This window comes from Ammodytes marinus, assembly GCF_949987685.1.
Source record: "Ammodytes marinus genome assembly, chromosome: 6".
NCBI lineage: Eukaryota > Metazoa > Chordata > Actinopteri > Uranoscopiformes > Ammodytidae > Ammodytes > Ammodytes marinus.
This window is the reverse complement of record NC_137235.1, coordinates 28,037,442-28,056,746: the sequence shown is the minus strand read 5'-3', so window position 1 is coordinate 28,056,746 and position 19,305 is coordinate 28,037,442. Positions and strand designations below refer to the sequence as shown.

Here is a 19,305-nt window from a genome sequence, read left to right as displayed (position 1 = left end):
ACTCCATGAAAGCACAACTGAAACGAAAGCACACAGAACTACGGACTGGGAAAAACCAAAGACATATTACTCGACACGCTGCGAAGAGACGTGGCGTCAGGGCCGGAGGTGGTTTGATCGGAAGAGTCAAATGAAAAGGAGCCGACACAGTCGGGCAGGGGAAACAGTGGGGATGTATAGGAAATGGGAAGAACAGGTTAGGAGCAGTGTGTATTAAACACACACTCCCTGCAGAGACAAATGGCTGGAAGAAGAGGTGGAAGGAGAACAAGTAAAAAAAAAAAAAAGCAATGGATGAACAAAGAGAGCCAAGACGGAAACGAGCGTGGGCCAGGGACCAGCGGAGGAAGAGAAGCCGATGCATCCGGAGCCACTCTATAAATACCACTGGAAGAGAGGAGAGGATGATGGAGAGAACATGGAGACAGGATGATGGAGAGGGGCGGGGGAGGAAAAGAACAGATGGATGTGTTCAGGAACACCAGGAATCTGTTCATAATAGGATATTGACTTGAAATGAGGATGGAAAAACTAAAACATCTTCACGTTCATGCCGGATGTGTGAAAGTGATCAAAAGAATGAGAGCCGAGGCCGACTTATCATTGGGCAAAGGGAGGCACTGTAGACCATACAATGCCTCATACACTTGCAGATTTAATTTGTGCACATTTATATTTGTCTTTCTAACAATACATACAGGCATCAGAAAGCTTTATTCATGAGTGTATCAGCCTCAGCACCCCCTTTTACATTAAGACTTTAGACTTTATTGTCCCCAAGGGTAAATTCTTCTTCACGTCACAGGTACATTTATGGGCTGCACGCCGACAGACAATAGACAGGAACAAATAAACATGCATACAGAGTATCTACACAGAGTGGGACTGGGGGTGTTTTATCTTGGCCTTTTGTTTAGTGCTGCTATGGCTGCAGGTACCAGGCTTTTGCCATAGCGAGCCCTCCTGCACAACAGGAACCTGTACCTGCGTCCTGAGGGCATAATGGTGAAGTGGCAGTTGAGTGGGTGGGTGTGTGTTGTCCTGTGCTATTGTGGATGCAATGCGTGAGATGGCCTTGAGATTAAGCTCTGACAGTGTGACTATTCTATGATTTCAGAATTGATTCAGCAGAAGACAGTAGTAAACAAAAGAAACGGCTCGGCTCACAGAAAGACTAACAGAAGCTAAAGCAGTGCCGAATATGACTTGAGGACGCTTGAGGAAAACCGAGAAAAAATAAGTTTTACGTGGCTCTTTTTTAGATAAAAGGATTGAAAATAGGGGGAGAACAAGAGATGTGTGTGAGTGGGGGGACGGGGGGGGGGCATGCCTGTGTTTCCCTTTGGCCCGCAAAATGACTAAATCCGCCTCTGAAGAAGAAGAAAGGGAAGTGAAAGAGAAGAGCAACAGATGGGCACTTCACCGAGTGCAAACGATCTTCTTTGATTCGGCTTGTTTGCCTGGCTGCCACGATGTCATCCATGACGACTTTTACACATTTTGGCTCCCTCCACTGTCAAGAAGGCTATAAACTGCTACCACTATAACGTCACAATGCTAGCAGAAATAAAGCACCCAGATGGCCAGTGTGTGTGTCTGTGTGTTTGTCTATCTATCTATGGGGCAGTTCTATCTCAAACAGTCTGGTCAATCCTTCCTGCTGTCATCCTATGTTATAGCCACATCTACACACTACACCGGCTGCTGGAGTCACATCAACATGCTGCTTCAGTACGCAGCTTTGAAAGGGCCAATGTTCTGCCAAGAATCTGGTCTTCAAGGTAACTCCAAGCAATAGCCAGTAAAAACCTTTTCCCCACACAAATCTTAGCCCTGATCTCAAATAGTCGTCTCCAAAATAACAACCATATTCAAAATATAGGGATGGCTAGGTTATTTCAATGATTGTAAGATGACTTAAGTGTTTAAAAGTAATGTTTCCGTTGGACATTTCTGTGATTTTCTCCACCGGTGTATGAAAAATGGGTAACACTTTATATTAAGGGTACATGAATGGTCATGAATACAATCCTGTAGAACTTCATGAAATGACAATGATGAATGGTATCTCATCTCTGGTATGATTTAACATGGGAACAATCTGTCTATTGATAGAGGAGTGAAGGGGCTACTAAAAAGTTGATACATGGCACTGATATATCCTGTGTCCCGGTTGGTCAATCACAGCATTCTAAGGTCAGATATTTCCAGCTATTGGCCGCTGTCAAGGTGACAGGTGTCTACGAACAGTTAGGGCTACTCCTTCAAAAAACAATGGAATAACTTTTCACCATGACTTTGCATGTATCAGGAGAGCAGGGCACTTCAGAGTCATGGTTAATGTCTGATAGGACTCCAGTCAAGATGACGGCAGTAAGTTTGGAATATTTACATAGTTACAGTTGCCATTGAGTAAGTTCCGACCGTGTAGCGGACTATTTATGGACCGTAGGCAAAAAATGGTTTTTAAATCAGTAAAAACCGAACTTAAAATGACACAGCACCACTACTGCGACATAGTGCCTGTCTTCAGCCTATAGCATGAGCGTAAACAGCCCCTCCCATAGCCAGTGTTTGATCTTGATCACTCTCTTTATTGACACAGGGAGTATAATACCCCGTACGAGGTTAAAGAGGGATTTTTCGGCATTGACTCCTCAGTGTGTGTGTGTGTGTGTGTGTGTGTGTGTGTGTGTGTGTGTGTGTGTGTGTGTGTGTGTGTGTGTGTGTGTGTGTGTGTGTGTGTGTGTGTGTGTGTGTTAACTCTTCCTCTGTTTCCTTTATTGTTGTTTCCCCTCATCCCTCACTCCCATCTCATATATTCAATACTGTGGTGTATTGGATTCCATTCTGTCAAAGCCTAGTAATTGTCTAAACTGTTTTTTTACACATCAGTGTGTGTATTTACGGTTAACTTTGTGCTCTCCTTTCCTCAGTTTCTTTCTGTCTGAAATACTAAGGCAAGCCCACACATCATGGAGGCCTAGCCTCTGACCTCTCACAGCCCGTTGGGTAATGTTTAAACCACCACTCTAGTTGGTGTAGTAGTTGTGGAGTAATAATGGGCATCCACTAATCCTATCACTCTATCCTAGCAGCTTCAGCTAGCCCACTCCTCTATCGCACCCCCTACCCCCTCCTCTTCTTCTTCTTCCTTCCTGCTTAATTTTTACACACATAACTTGACCCCCTTTCTCTCCAAAAGAGGTAAAAAATAATAGTTCAGGGGGTCGAATTCTTCTTACATGTAACTATATATTTCACAACGATTTCAGCCACCTCTAAGATGGGCCATACCATCTTAAACTTGTGGCTTCTGACCAAAGATAGTATATAAAATGGATGTAGCATCCGGGCTGACCTCAGTAATTCCAACTACATCCAATTGATCTAATTGATTTTTACTCCTCCTCATTTCCTCGTACCGAAAAAGGGCATCGATGTGACGTCGGGGGGAGATACGCCCATCTAGCTGACGTATAACTCCGAGGCGAAGTGAGGGCCAGCGGGTGGATAGCTGTCACTCAAGAGGTGCCAATACACTTTGGCATTACTGATAGGTGTAGTTACACAACCATAAAGACCATAATCTCAACCACACCCGTCAGAGATGAAAAACACTGCTGTACCACCTGCTGGTAAATTACTTTTGAAAGTTTTATCTCATTAGCCTTTCACACGGGACATAAACATACTGTGCATCTTGTCTCTCCATTAACAAGAGTTAGTTATGAAAACTGGTATGTAAACAAAGGGCATGTAAACATAGGGGGCCCACCACCGCTAGCGACAATCCCGTTTACAGAGCATAGGCTGTGTATTAACACCGGATTTCTATTTCAGCATGCACACACAGCACGTACAGGTAGCGGATCGCAAGGAGATATTCACTGCTTTTGACAAAAAGAGATTTTGACAACCAGCATTCTCCAGAATCGTTGACTCCACCTTTATGTATAAAATTCATTCAAAAGTTCAGCAAGACATTATGAGGCTTCAGCAGTCTGCCTTCAACAAAGGAGGTCTTCCAAAGTGAATTCCTTTTAATGTATAGAATTAACCCAATCCCTTCTTGATGTTTTTTGTTGGTTTTTACTTACATCTTCTTATGTGTATGATATCATACACTACTAAACTACTTCATGTGTAATCCTGGTTCAGAAACTAATCCTGTATTGGATCCATCAAAAAGATGACAGCTGCTCGACGACTTTAGTAAGCCAGAAAATTAAAGTGCATTTAAATAAAGTGATAAATCTGGTTTTATGTGTATAGAGTAACATTTAATTGTTTAGTATTTGAGGGCTTATCTGTTCATAGGGAATCAATCCAGTGTTTGTGTTGTGCTTTCTGGGGAAGCTGTGGTGGCCAAATTGACAAAGTTTCATTACATGTGCGCCACAATCTCTACCTCATAACATTATCCAACAGTGAACGTTATTTAAATAAGCTTATAGCGGAACAGTTTAAGCGGTGGCCTGGTAAAACCAGAGGGTACACAATTTGAGTCCCAAAGCAATGTTGTGTGTGGCGGCCCCCTCATGCAGGGTATAACCCCAGCCATCACTTCCTCTGACCACAAACACAGACAGAGATGGAGAGAGATGCAGAGAGCCTGGTCGGTCAGCCCCCGAGTAAAATACCGCTTTCTCATCAAACTTTAATGGCGGGGCAGGTCTGGGAGCACTAAAGAGGCCACTCACTCTGTCTCTCAGCACACACACTCACTCACATCCCCGCCCAACAACACATGGTAAGCTCTAACCTATCCTATGAGAGTGTAAAAGGCCATGTCCTGGTTCTTCTCCGTCACATTTTATTCCCCTTATGTCTCCGCTACTGTAACTCATGATTAACCAGATCTCAGATCAGCCCCAGCTGTATCAACACACACACACACACACACACACACAGAGCAGTTTCCCAAATTGCACAAGATAGTTATGGACTAAAGTCGGATCGGAGGTTTACATTTGTATGTTTGAAAAAATAAATAATAATTTTAACATGGGATTGACATTTAGCATTGTGAGTGATCAGTAAGTTATCTAGCATCTAGCAAGTAGCCAATACAGTCCAAATGTGTTGTTACGAGGGCTGGATTACCCAGCGGGCCTACTGAGCCCAGGGGCCCAATGGCTCAGAGTGTCAAATCGTTGGTAGTAACTGTTAATGTGGCACTGTCAAAGGGCTCAGTCATTCATGTCAATAACAGGGTCCAAAATGTCCTACCAAAAAACTAAAAGAATAACCTAAACATTACTTAGGCAAGTGCAGCACAGCATTGTTTAAGGGGCTTCAAATGGGGGCCCCTCCATCATGTAACATGGGCCTGCAGACCAACCTACTGTACAACTACATGGCCGTTGGCAATAATACTGTATAAACTATAGTAGATTTTTTCAGAGCAGGACGGGATACAGTATATCGCATGAGTTGCAGAGTAAGAGTGATGCCTGTTTTAAATAGGATGTTTCAGAAGACTTTGAAAAATAATGCTTATTACATACATTGATTGATATTCTATTAATATAAAGTGTTGGGTTTTTCACTTGACATTAATGCTCCTGTATGTATATACTGTTTGCCATAGGGTAAGGTCTTAACTGGGCCTTTAAGAGGTGGATCCCATTATCTCATAATCCGTCTATGTATGATATCCTCTACTATCACCGGATGTTGGAGCGTGGCTGCAGGGTTTTGCTCATTTAAAAAAATCCATTGTCAATGGTTCCAGTATCAAAGTTGTTTTGTAGTGATATGGCGGTGTCTTATTATTGATTAAATATTATTATTATATTTTTTTCATTTGAACTGAGAAGCCTAGCCCAAACCAATTAAAAGACTTGGTATAGTGGGTAGAGTGTGTACCATATAAGCTCAGTCATGTCACTCTCTACTACAAATAAAGGTTAAAACACAAAAGAAAAGAGTTCAGACCAAACCGTGTGTGTGTGTGTGTGTGTGTGTGTGCGTGTGTGTGTGTGTGTGTGTGTGTGTGTGTGTGTGTGTGTGTGTGTGTGTTTATACTGTCCTATAATATAAAATCTACACAGATATGTGGGTTTTTTTGGGTTATATTATGTGGTTTCGTTTGACAATGAAACACCAAGAAGCAAAAATAGGATGCATCTTTTTGAGACAGGCAGCAGAGATGACAGATGTGTAGACAAACTCACAAGAATTTGCACATACATACATATACAGTACACACACACACACACACACACACACACACAGTTACCCCCCACCGGATTCCATTCCTCCAGGTGTTGCAGACACACACGACTGCCTTCGAGTTCTTTTAATTAAGAGCAAAGTGTGGAGATCCAATCCGGCACACTCTGAATACACACACACAAACATACATACACACACACACACACACACACACACACACGCACACACACACACAAACAACTGTACAAGTGACAACGGCTTTCTGTCTTTGCTGGAGCGCACTTTCCTTATGCAAGCATTTCATCCAAAGACTGAGAAAAAAGAGCCACACCGTCTGGTTTGTGGTGCATTTTGTGCGCTGCTTCTCACAAGCACTGCAGTACACGAGCCCTCAGACATACTGTACTGTGTAGATGCTGTGTGCATATGAAGGTGTGGTTTTTCAGTGTGTGTGTGTGTGTGTGTGCGTGCGTGCGTGTCTGTGTGTGTCTGTGTGTGTCTGTGTGCATACATTTGTGAGAGAAAAAGACTGTGTGCTTGTCTTTGTCTATGCAAAATAAAATTTTACATACAGTGCACTTTCTTTCTCGTTCACATTCAAATATATCATCAACTACACAAACACACACACACACACACACACACACACACACACACACACACACATCTGCACACATGGACAAAGTGCAAACATTTCACATTCTAATTAGTGGAATCCAACAGTGGGCCAAAACTGAAAACAGATGAACAAAAAAAAATGAAGGTTCAGAACATCAACAGAAGCCAGTGAACTGAATATTTAAATATTTCAGGAACCGCTTCCAAGTGTGTGCTATTTTCAGACCTGTTCCATAATTCAACATTAGCATTTTTCTCACAGAAACCTTGAAACTCTTTAAAGTCTTCTCGCCGGGAAAATAAAATGTCTCTCTTTAACACTGCTGAAAGATACCAAATTGGGTTTTAAGGGATATTTCTCTTTCACACTAGAGACCAAATTTGATAACTTGACACATTACTAGCAGCAAGTGTTTTCAGTCAAACACGGTGCGAACAAGCAGAGACTTCCCGAGCAAGAAGAAAGATAGCATCAGTTTTAAGCAGGATAGTAATGGCACATTAGCCTGGAAATCCAGACCCATATCTAGAATGATAGAGGGTCTGGCCACGATCAATAGTAACTCCCAACTCAAGGGGCGGCTCCTACTTGTCCATTTCAAATGCCACTGCACGCAATTGGATAGCACTACAACCAATCAGAGCAATGAACAAGGTGACATATTAAGCCCCGTTCGTTTAGCGAACAGCGGGATTAACTGTTATAATTAAACTTTAGCCGTGGTCGGTCGGCAAAACAGAACATTCCTCTTTCTTGCTAATGAAAGATTTGAGTGCCGTCTTCCAAATCGTAAAGGGTCGAGGCCAAAGCTGTCTCAAACTCAAACAACATATCCGCAGCCATCTTTGATGTTTACTATCACGGCTTCGACGGCGCATGCACGTCACTTTCGTCATCCGGTTACGTCCGCCCCTGAGCACCATACAAAGGACTCTGGCCCACACATATCAGATAGAACTAATTGAAAAGTAGCTCAGGATTTCTTGACATATTTAATGAGCTTCAATGGAGAGTGTCCAGACCAACAGGCGCAGCAAATTTAATTTGCCAGCTCCTAGCGGCAGGTCTGGATTTCCAGGCTAATGGTACATACAAACAGCAGTGATATGGTCATGTGTATAACAAGCTCAGAGGATGAATCAACATTTTGAGTGAAAAAAATAACATCTTTGAGAGTTGTCTTGTACTTCTATTGTATGATTTACCCTCCCTTTACAGAATACTTCTTGCTGAAACTTCCCTGCTCAAACAATTCAACCTGCCATTACAGTATTGTATGTCCATGTAGATACACGCTCTGATCTTGCAAACATATTTAGTCATTCTATGCTGATGAAACGACCATGAATAGTTCACATTTAGCATAAAACATAATAAATTGCAGTTTCTGAACTATCATCGTTTGCCTTAAGGATACATCAACACTAAATTAAATAAACAAACTAAAATTTGCTACACTGCTTTTGCTTAAAATGGTCCAAGCCTATTCAATATGCCATGCATTCACGATCTGCCTGTCAATATTTAGCCAATCAGATGAAGCCATACCAGATAATGTTGTAAAGGGAGGTGCATGAAGATGTTTTACTTAAGTGATCAATAAATAATGAATAAAACATTCATTCATTTTTTCAGTGTCTGCACAGGCTACTTACTGTTTGGGGTGTACGAGATGGCAGTGAACTTAAAGTAAAGCAGAAAGACATTAACAAATATATTTAAGTAGGCCTAGTTGTTTAATTATCGCAAGTGATATCTTCATCTCAATATTCAATAGTATTCTTGCCTATCGCAGGCTCTATTACATTTATGGCTTCATGCTTATAAGTCATGCCACAACCAAAACACCTTAAGTTAGACATTTCTTTGCTGTAGGATTCTAATGAAGCACAACAAGCTGTAAATACAACATTGACATATGTTCACCCAATAATCTTGTTATAGATAATGTTAACCAACATATTTACACATCCATATAAGGAGCAATAGTAGCATTCATTTGGAGCTATATGTTTCATGTACAGTTTATACTATATTTAAGTCCCATGTCACAAAAAGAAGTGAAGACGTTTCTCCTATGAATACCTTAGCCTCCAATCTTAAACCTTGACCTTTTGGCCACTTTAAGCCACATCCATATCAGACAGCAGACAGCGGCGAGGGCTTTGCTGCCCTCTAAATGTACTCTGTAGCCTGCAGCCTTGGGGAGCCCTGGTACAAGATGTGTCTGTGTGTGTGTGTGTGTGTGTGTGTGTGTGTGTGTGTGTGTGTGTGTGTGTGTGTGTGTGTGTGTGTGTGTGTGTGTGTGTGTGTGTGTGTGTGTGTGTGTGTGTGTGTGTGTGTGTGTGTGTGTGTGTGTGAGTGCGGGACCCCTTGCAGAAGCACTTCCCCATTCATTTCCGTCTCCCCCTTTTCTCCCCGCTCTAATCCTTAAACCTCTAAATCCTCCCTCCGCTCCCCCCTCCTGCGCCCCAGGTCCTGATAGCTTCATCTGTCCAACTGCTGTCAAGCTACAAACTGCAGCCAATCGACACCTTGCACCCCGCCATACATCAGAAAAACTCATAAATGTTTGAAGAAATAATACTTAAGCCAGATGCCAGATATAGCTAATTGAATCAGCACTACTAATAGTTCAATGTTGAGTCAGCAATTCTGGAGAACGCTTGTTGTCAAAATCACTTTTTGTCAAAATCAGTGAATATCTCTTCACGATCTGCTACCTGTACATATTGTGTTAATACACAGTCTAGGCTCTGTAAACGGGTATGTTGCTCACTACAGTGGGCCCCTTTGTCATACCCTTTGTTTACATCCCAGTTTACAGAGCCTGGACTGTGGATAAACACCAGATTTGTTTTAAACGCTCATACATAGAACGGACAGGTAGCGGATCATGAGGAGATATTCACTGATTTTGACAAAAAATTATTTTGACTACTATAGCGTTCTCCTGAATTGCTGTCTCCACCTTTAATGTGGCTCGGGAAAGGGAGGATTGGGGTCCAGTGCAGGAGCTGTTGACCCCCTGTGACCTGACCCCTGATAAGTGGATGACTATGGTTAGACGTGTACTTTAGATCTGCCTCAACATCAACACAGGCGGGTCCGTCCATTAACCAGACCCACTACTCCAACGCTTAAGGTTTGTGTGCATCCACTCCCCATCTGCAATGTCTACACAACCTCTCTGCAAAGCATCAATAATTTACACAAACATTGTTTCTATATTTACATATTTGGAAACCCCAAAAAGCTCCCAGGGGGATGGGTGTGAGCTTGTATAATGTTTGGCTGCAGAGAAAAAAACATTCCTGTCGTGCTGATAGGACACACACACACACACACACACACACACACACACACAAACACACACACTAACATCCTCTGGATTAGGAAGTCAATGGTGGTTTAGCATGTCAATGGAGGAAGTCTCTGAAGTCTACAGTGTATAAGACATGGACAAGGTGTTGGTTATAGGGGGCCATGGATCGGTGAAGGAAAGCCCAGGTGTGTGACCTCTCACCGCCCTGACCAGAGTAAATGATTAGCCCCAGATACAACCAGGTGTGATCTGGCTCAGTTATGCCTATCAGGGGACACTTGAGTCTTTTCTCACGCTGGGTGGGGGGTTTGAACTCATGACTTTGATAAAAAAGTCCAGTATCAGTGTAATAACCTTATCACTGCCACCTGCTCAGGTCTCACAGCACTGACCAGATGAAAGGTCTTGACGTATAAGGTAGAAAGAATAGAATGTTCTTTTTCCATGCTAGGAGAAAAGCATGGTTGGCTGTTGTGTGTGTCCACTGCTGCCAATGAATTAGTTCCATGTGTGAGTAGATAAGGGAGGTTGCTTTGGATTGAATTGAGTGGAGGTCAAAGCAAGCACAGAATTGTTCTCTTTAATAGGTGGACTCTGACAAGGGGCAGGAGATGCTGACGTACAGTAGAGCACCAGATCTATTTGTGTTGCCGAACCAGTTGTTGTGACCAATGCGTCAGAGGCTTGAAATTTAATTTAGCCTTGCCGAATGTCGGAAAAAGCTGGTCGGCCATTTCATTCATCCCTCAGAGATAAATGAAAACTTTGTATGGTTGTCAATAGTCATCTACAAAGGCACCAGCATTTTATTTTGTTATATAAGGAATTGATATCTAAGAGACACGAGAACGCTTGTTGTCTTAATCACGTTTTGCTAAAGGCAGTGAATATCTCCAAGAGATCTGGCTACCTGTCTGTACTGTTTGTGCGCCGAGAGAAAAGCTGGTGTGTGTAAACAAACAAAGGGGGCCCGCCGTAGTTAACATGCCCGTTCACAGAGCCTAGGCTGTGCATTGACACTAGATTTTTTTTCAATGTATGTTGATAATGTTCAGAGTATTCCTGCATCATAACCACTTATACTAGACGAGAAATGTTCAGAAAGTGGGCGTGTTTTAAAAACCTTGTTGAGCTGCTTACTTAAAGGACTGCGTTTGTTTCAATTCTGTTTAGAATAATTAAATAATGTATATTTATTATGTTATTATACATTCAGTTTATCAATGTTCATAATATTCTGTATGCTGTTTAATGCATTAAAACGATTGTGTTTAGGTGGACTCTTTTGTTTGTTTTCTACCAACACATTTGTAACCCTGGTATTTTTGCGTAAGGTTATCATATCGTCAGAATATCATACTGACACATGCTTACTTGCCACTGCTCTACTCACTAGCCAATATGTGCATATTTCTCTCCAATCAAATCCCGTTTCTCCTCTGCCCATTGCATCGTGTGCTGCTAGTTCCATCAATGATTAGCCATGGTGATGGAGCTATTATTGACTGAACCTGCATGCGTGTGTGTGTGTGTGTCTGTGCCTCATGGAACATTAAATACATCACTTCCTCTCAAGGGGCCCGACGCTGCTGCTCTCACCCAGCTTCCCTTTAGGGCTGCAGTCAGGAAATGAAAATAGCCATTAGAAGAGAGGGAGAGAGAGAGAGAGGGAGAGAGGGGGAGAGATAGAGAGAGGGAGGGAGAGAGAGAGAGAGCTATTGGTGATGCTGCTATACATGCCTGCTCCGCCAACATCCTTAATTATAATGCCCTCACGTGATCCAGTGCAGGTGTGAGTGGGTATAGCTCCGGGTTGGCTCTGCTGGTTCAAATTGCCTTAGCTTTTGGTTGAAAGCCTCTGAGGCATTACACTGCAACCATGTAACCAAGCCTTTGTACAAGGGACACACCGCTATAGCACAACCCAGAACATATGACAGGGCACTGTAATGTATGTAACATCTAAGAGCGCATCAGTGCAGACAGTGGATTTAAAGTGACTAGCCTATATCTCCTCCTGTCACACTTTCCCATAATGCACCTTGTACAGTTATTGTACAGGCTATATGGCATCTTTCTTTCTGACGATGGCCGATGGTTACACAGCTCAGATTCTTATGATGGATTTAGCATGTTTGATGAATGTGCAGAGGGGTTTTCAAAGGTGTGCTAAAATGTATCCGGTCTCTTCCATAGTTTAAATCGTGTCCGGTTCAGGGCTGTTAAAGATTCCCAACCACACCCCACACATCTCCTTCTCTCTCCGCCGAAGGGGAGGCACAAACGACCGTACACACACACACACGCGCGCGTACACACACCGCCTCCACCGCCGTCCGTCTGTCGGCCTTATAAAACGGTTTGTGTCGCTCCAGGCCTATGAGCTATAATGTCATTGTTGTTCCCATTATTGTCAAGACGATCTCTCTTTCTCTATCTATCTCTCTTTCTCTCTCTCGCTCACATACACACACACACACACACCGACACATGGACAAACCTACACACACACACACACTCATACACAATCCATGCCAAAATCTATGCCGATAGAGTTGTTCCAGCCTGGATGCGTGCGTAAAAAGGAAAATCAGAGCGGTGCGTTCTGGAGGTGTAAACTGAGGGATGGGTTGCAGTCCCCATTGATAAAAAAAAAAATGAAAAAAACGAGTGGGTGAAGGATGGCTAATGCTATGATTCATCAGCCCTCATCCTCCCCTCCCCTCTATTTCTCTCACTCCCCACACCACCAGAGACTGTCACACCCCGTCCTCAACACGGCCCCTAATCTACACCTGTTTGAACACGTTTGACCCTGTTTCGGGTCACACATTCACGGACTTGGAGCTATATTGTTTTGATGTATCGATCGATTCCCACGTAGCCTACATCAAGCATCACGCCTCAGTCATAAGGCGACCCGCTGTAGGCTATACCTCCGATGCCGCTGCTGCCTTCTTATAACATCCTGAGCTCTAACACCGCTCCACTGCTGCTGTGACTTATGTAGGCTACATTTTTGGGGAACAAACCACAACGTAGCCTACGTCCTCAAGTGGAACCTGCAAGTGCAAAAAAAAATAGAATGGCAGCTGCACCGGCTGCCATGGTTCCTGCGTGCGTGTGCGTGTGCGTGTGTGTGTGTGTGTGTGTGTATGTGTGTGAGAGAGAGAGAGAGAGAGAGAGAGAGAGAGAGAGAGAGAGAGAGAGAGAGAGAGAGAGAGAGAGAGAGAGAGAGAGAGAGAGATGTTGTCCACTACTACAATGCTTATAGGCGACTGATGGGCAGCTTTCTTACAGGGATTGCTATGCGTTACGCGTTCTAACTTCCACGTCAGGAAAGGAAATAAAAAGAAGAAGAAAAAAAAACTGGGCCTTACTTTAGCATGGCTTCTTCTTTCTCCTCTTCCTCCTTTTGCCGATTCATCACTGCCATGATGATCTTGCGCTCCTCCTCGGTGAGATGGCTGAGGTCCGGCAGATCCGGCATGGCTGGCGGCGCGGTGGGTGGGCGAGGGCCGCCCTGGGGCCCCACCGAGGCGGACATCTTTTCCACCACCACCGGCCCACCACCGCCTCCTAGTCCCCCTCGGCGAGTCGTTTTTCGACTGACAGGTTCCCCGGAGCGTTTTTTCCCAAAGCCACGCCTCACGCCATGGTCCTGTGGAAGAGCGGCAGCAGCAGCGGCAGCCGCAGCAGCGAACAGTGCGAATAGGAGTGCAAGAAGCCTCTCATGGTTGTTGCAGGCACCCTCGGTTGTGCTTTTGTTTGTCCTTTACTCCCACCACTACCACCGCACTCTCGTCGTCGTCGTCCCCCCTCCCACCCCCCGCCGGCCCGTCTCTCCCCTCCACCGCCCGCGGAGTCACGGGGAGCCCATCGCTGCTTCTTCACGCCGGGAGTTAAGTCGAGCTGAGCGGGGAGATCAGTGGGTACGCTCCGTGGTGCCTCCTCCGTCGTCGGCTGTATGATGGTTAGGCGGAGTCCGCGCTGCTTCCTTCTCTCTCTCTCTCTCTCTCTCTCTCTCTCTCTCTCTCTCTCTCTCTCTCTCTCTCTCTCTCTCTCTCTCTCTCTCTCTCTCTCTCTCTCTCTCTCTCTCTCTCTCTCTCTCTCTCTCTCCCAGTCAATGGGAATGCAGCCCTCTCCTTCCTTTCTCTCCTCTTTTTTGCGGAGGCGCGCGCTTACTCATGTGAGAATGAGCTCCTCAGTCCTAACCATCATCACATGCATCCAGGGGCGTGCACAGACCCTCTAAAGGGCAGGGTCAAAAATTGATAAAAGGGCTGGCTCTCCTCCATGTGAACAAACAGGCCCACCATTTGTATGAGCTGACAGCCCCTTAGAAATTGGGGTATGTTGTCATCCCAGGTGATTTATTTACAGGTGTAACTAAAAGCAATATACAAATAAGAATAAAACATATACTAGACTAAGCAACTTTGTCTAAACTCAACTCATAACAAAAGGAAATGATACACACAAAGTGCACACATCTACACCTTTAAGCCATCTAAACTCAGGAGTGCCAAACGCCAACTTCTTAAATAGGCCTTTTCAGTAGAAGTAATACCCCGGCCATACCATAGAGGTCAAATATTTTCCTTAACACAGGTAAGTAGTAGATTATAATATGTGTGGAAACACATTTATCTAGGTCTCCTTAGCACATGACCCTTTAACCTTACCAAAGAGGAAGCAATTGACAAACTACACTCAACATTAACTTTATCTAAAAACCCCATACTTGGTCTACCCCATTGACATCAATGATGACATCACATCCAGTATAAAGAAGTGGTTGGGCATTTCCTCCTGTTGTCTGGAGCACATGGAAAGGTAAATTGAATGAATAACCAACAGAAATGTACCAAGAAAATAACTCAACCATACTGTTGTACCTCTTACTTTATCCCAATGATGAATTTGAACTGTAACTGAATATAACACTAAACACAAAGAAACCCTGGATAGTTTGTTAGCAAGAAGTTACAGATATAATGGAAACAAAGCTACAACAATGAATTAACATGACGGGGTAAAGGTGGATCGTGCAACATAAAAACAATGGTTAAAGGGGACAAATGGTGTGATATATCAGCCGCTTGAAATCTGGAAACGTGGGTCAAAATGAAGAAATTGGTGGATTATCTTCATTAAAACTGGACTATATAAAATTATCCGATGTCAATTGAAAACAGTTGGTGGTGGTGGTGGGGGGGAGGGGGGCAGTACGCCATAGCTGTGTCTAGTATGTATTACAACAGAAAAATATCATCCACTGTGTCACAATAAGTGTTGGATGATGTAAGGGACACATGCTCAAATGGCCCTCTGATGTAGGAGAGAGGTGCACTTTACACACGACAGGGTACACGGTTACAACATTTGGTCGACTTTGCATTGGTCCACTAGTGAGCCACCATACCAGAGCCACCCTCAGCAGTAGCACGGCTCCAGAGAGTATGAATTGGCCTTTAGCCGGCAATGGTTGAATCTGGTTTGAATAAAGATTTTAAAAAGGGCACTCCAAACAAGAAGGGCCGTTGCGGTTGGTTGCCCCCTCTGCAGCGGGCATGCACGCCACTGAGTGCAGCCTTTAGTGGTGGTTACACACACGCCCCCTAGTGTTTTATCCACCACACACACACACACACACACACACACACACACACACACACACACACACACACACACACACACACACACACACACACACACAGGCATGCACGCCCGCACAGGCTCGCGCACACAAGTTCCGAAGAGTATAAGGGGGTAGCTTTTACCAGCCATACAGTAACTTAAACTCCGAATCTCGCGATATTTGGTCAAATGTAGGTGTGAAATTCTTCTCAATCGAATTTAAATGCTGTTGTATAAGCCCTGGGCTGAGGAGGCATAGATAGCCAACACATGAGGAAGTTTATTGTCCAGTAAGTTTGCGTCAGTTCTCTTCAGCACCATGGACAGCAGCTCGTTCCAACTGCACCGTGTGGAGCAGAGACACCGGTTCTTTTCCGACTCTATCTATTCTGGTTTTCTTCATAATAAAACGTCTGCGCTGCTGTGTCTGCCTCGTGGCTTTTTGTGTGTGCATCCAACCTGGGGAACAAAACGGGTTATCAGCTAATCCTCTATTTAGCAAAAACCAAGAGCTTTAGCACCAGCAGTCTTTGCACAAATCCTGATTGTTTTATTTTATGAAGCATATCGTGTGTGCAGTTTTGCATATTTAATAAACTGGCTGAGTCTGCGTATTGTTACTTGATGTGCATTGAATTTTATGTGTGGAGCATATGTCTTAGTCATTTTTACGGTGTGTTTGATGTTTCCGTATGTTAAGCATAACATTTCTCTTGGGAACAATAACGCTACATTGCAACAGTTTTTGTGACACTAAAACTAGAATAGTTCAATCTTTTTTTCCTTTTTTTCTGTAGGGACAATAAACATTGATCAACACTAATAGTGTTTTTTCTTTATCTTCTCTTTTCTTATATTTTAATCCAAGACAAAATAAGTAGTTTATTTATATTTCAATTCTGCATATCTACAAGCCCTATTCGCCAAAGTCAAACAAGATACACTGCAGGTGAACAGGGTTACAAAAGTAAAGTACTTATAGACATCATGACACTTTCCAAGTTTAAGAAATATTATATTTTGTATTAGAAGTTTTCATAATTGAATGAATACATGTGCACATTTGGAAATATTTAACTTATAATGTGTACATTTTATTCTTTAAAAAAATAGATTTCGGATTAAGGCAGAGTTTATTTTGTATAACATACAAGTTTATACAGAACCGATTTTGAAAACAGCCTTTTTTCATTTTAGAAATAATATCAATATGTACCAGTCTTAAAAATGCATGTTCAGCACGTTTTTAAAAATAAATGTATCATAAACCAGACAATTTACAAAATATCCTTCTGTTATAACCTTCAGTACAGTGCTTAGAATGATTATGGAAAGTTGAGTTGATGTTAGTGCTTTAGAAGTTGGTTGGACATTTTTGGTTCTGAGTATTGCGGGGGGGGGGGGGGGGGGGAAGCTAATGTTGAGAAAATGGCCGTTCAAGATGGTTGTATAAATATACAGACAGAAACAGACGAGGTTTAGGAAAATAAACACATAGATGTAGCCTACATTCTGGACCTTTTTGTTCATACCAGTGCTTGAAAACTTCTATGTTTTTCTCGGCAGTGTCTTACCTAAACAATTGTTTGTACTATTGTCAGCAGTGGCTGGAGTTCCCTGCTCCAATAATAACATCCTCATTCACAGAGTTACAGAGCAGCCCCTCCTTCTCTCTCGCCTCGTTGTGCATTCATATCCATACTCCAAGGCTATACCGATCCTGAGCGGGCACCGATGACGTAATGCCAAGTGAGTGACTGGGTCCTTCCAGTAGATGGCATTAACCGTCAGCTGCTGCCGTCTAGTGACGTCACGCGAGGCGGTGACTGTATCAGGGTGACGTCAGCTTCCCGTGGTGCAGAATTTTGTCATCATTTAGGTCGTGACTATGGACCACCGGCTCTGAGTGACACAGACGTCGTGCTACAGCGAAGCGGGAGATTTTTGCTGCAGAACCTCAGACTATAAATAAACCCTGCGTGCACGTTTGCAGGACAGTGAGCCTTCTTTGAGAATGGCTCCTTTATTTACCTCTTACGGGCGTTTAGTTACCTCTGCTCTATATACACCCACTGTTGGTAAACTCAACGTACATATGTGAACCGGATAACATGCACCGGGCGGGAAACATACAGAAAGCCATCGGTGAATGCATGAATGGTGTTATATGAGCCAGGTTTTCACTTTTCCCAGTGTGGTTGAAACATGAAAGTACTGCACAGCACATGTTTGAGAACTTTTTCCACGTCCATGTGTCTCCTGTGGGACTGACAGGCCCCCCAATAACAACCATCACATCTCGTCGCTGAATCATGGTCAAATACAGAGGGACATGCTGTGTTTGTCATTGGTAGAATTATGAACTTGGAAGGATGAAAATAAGTTGTGGCCTTATTCCCCGGCAGCAAAATAGAAAAAAAGATCAAGGTACATTTAACAATTGTCTTCAACAAATTCCCCAGATGTGTCTTTTTTCAGTCTGATCTCAGAGGAAACATGTCATCCTTTATGGGAAACCCAAGCATGAAAGAAAGACAGAATAATGGAAGTAAGTGAAGATTCTTAGTTTAGGTACTTTTGATGAGATAGCCATCTACTGGATACCAGTGGCTATACAGCCTGCAAAACCTTTTTATTTTTTTGGCTTATTTTTTTTATATATAACTTTCTTGTACAAAATGTGCAAACAATCAGTACTGTCTACATCTAGATATATCTACAGTATATCACATACATAATCTTAATCATTAGTCTTAATCATCGATTAAAATAATGTTAGAATGGTGCAACAGGTAAAAATACTGTCGCTTTCTCCATAAAAAGAACAAGCGATGCATATTTTTTAAATTCAATGCTGAAAAATATATTATTTGGTCACCCAAAATACATTTTAGAAAGCACCTTTTGATTATTAAATAAAGTGGCCTTACTAAGCCATAACTGTATAAAAAAGATGTTCCCGCAGTCAGACACTGTGGGAATTCCATTTGTAAAACTTTAATAAAGTCAATATAGCAGCATCTGGTGGACAGATGACGACACTGCACGCACAGGGAGCGAACATAAGCCTGCATTATGTTTGAAGATGCAAAAAGAAAACCTAAATAACCCCTCTCTGCTCTCCTGACTTTTTTTTCTGATTTTTTTTCCCATATACCTTTGTTTAGTTTCTTCACAGTCTGAGCTGTGGTTAGTTTTATTGCTAATGGATCAACTCTTTGTTTACATAAATGTCGAAAGTGTCAATTGAGATCATAACATATAGCCTACTGATCTCATTCATTTAGGATGGAAATATTCCGTTGTGACAAATGAGCCATTGTAGCAAAGCAAACAAATTACCAATTGACAAAGATATCTTCAAAGTTAAATTAGCTCTCAGTGGGAGCTTAGAAATAGAAAATATTGGCAAACAGCATGGAGGTAAACAGATGCAACACATACTCTCTAAGTGCCAAATTATTAATATTTCATGACAGGACACCAAAAGATTTATTGGAGACATAGGTCATAGCACATAGCCAATCATTTTGACACAGAC

General features: G+C 42.9%; 1 protein-coding gene across 3 annotated transcripts in view; it reads right to left on the bottom strand.

Moving 5' to 3' along the window:
* Window positions 1–13,671, bottom strand: part of rims1b (regulating synaptic membrane exocytosis 1b) — a gene marked incomplete at both ends in the record, with an annotated part of 74,508 nt that extends 60,837 nt beyond the window's left edge. For all 3 annotated transcript variants that reach the window (XM_080028728.1, XM_080028726.1, XM_080028727.1), the window contains one exon: window positions 13,505–13,671. In XM_080028728.1, the coding sequence (XP_079884854.1) occupies window positions 13,505–13,671 (167 nt within the window). The remainder of the gene's footprint in view (window positions 1–13,504) is intronic.
* Window positions 13,672–19,305: the final 5,634 nt, after the last annotated feature.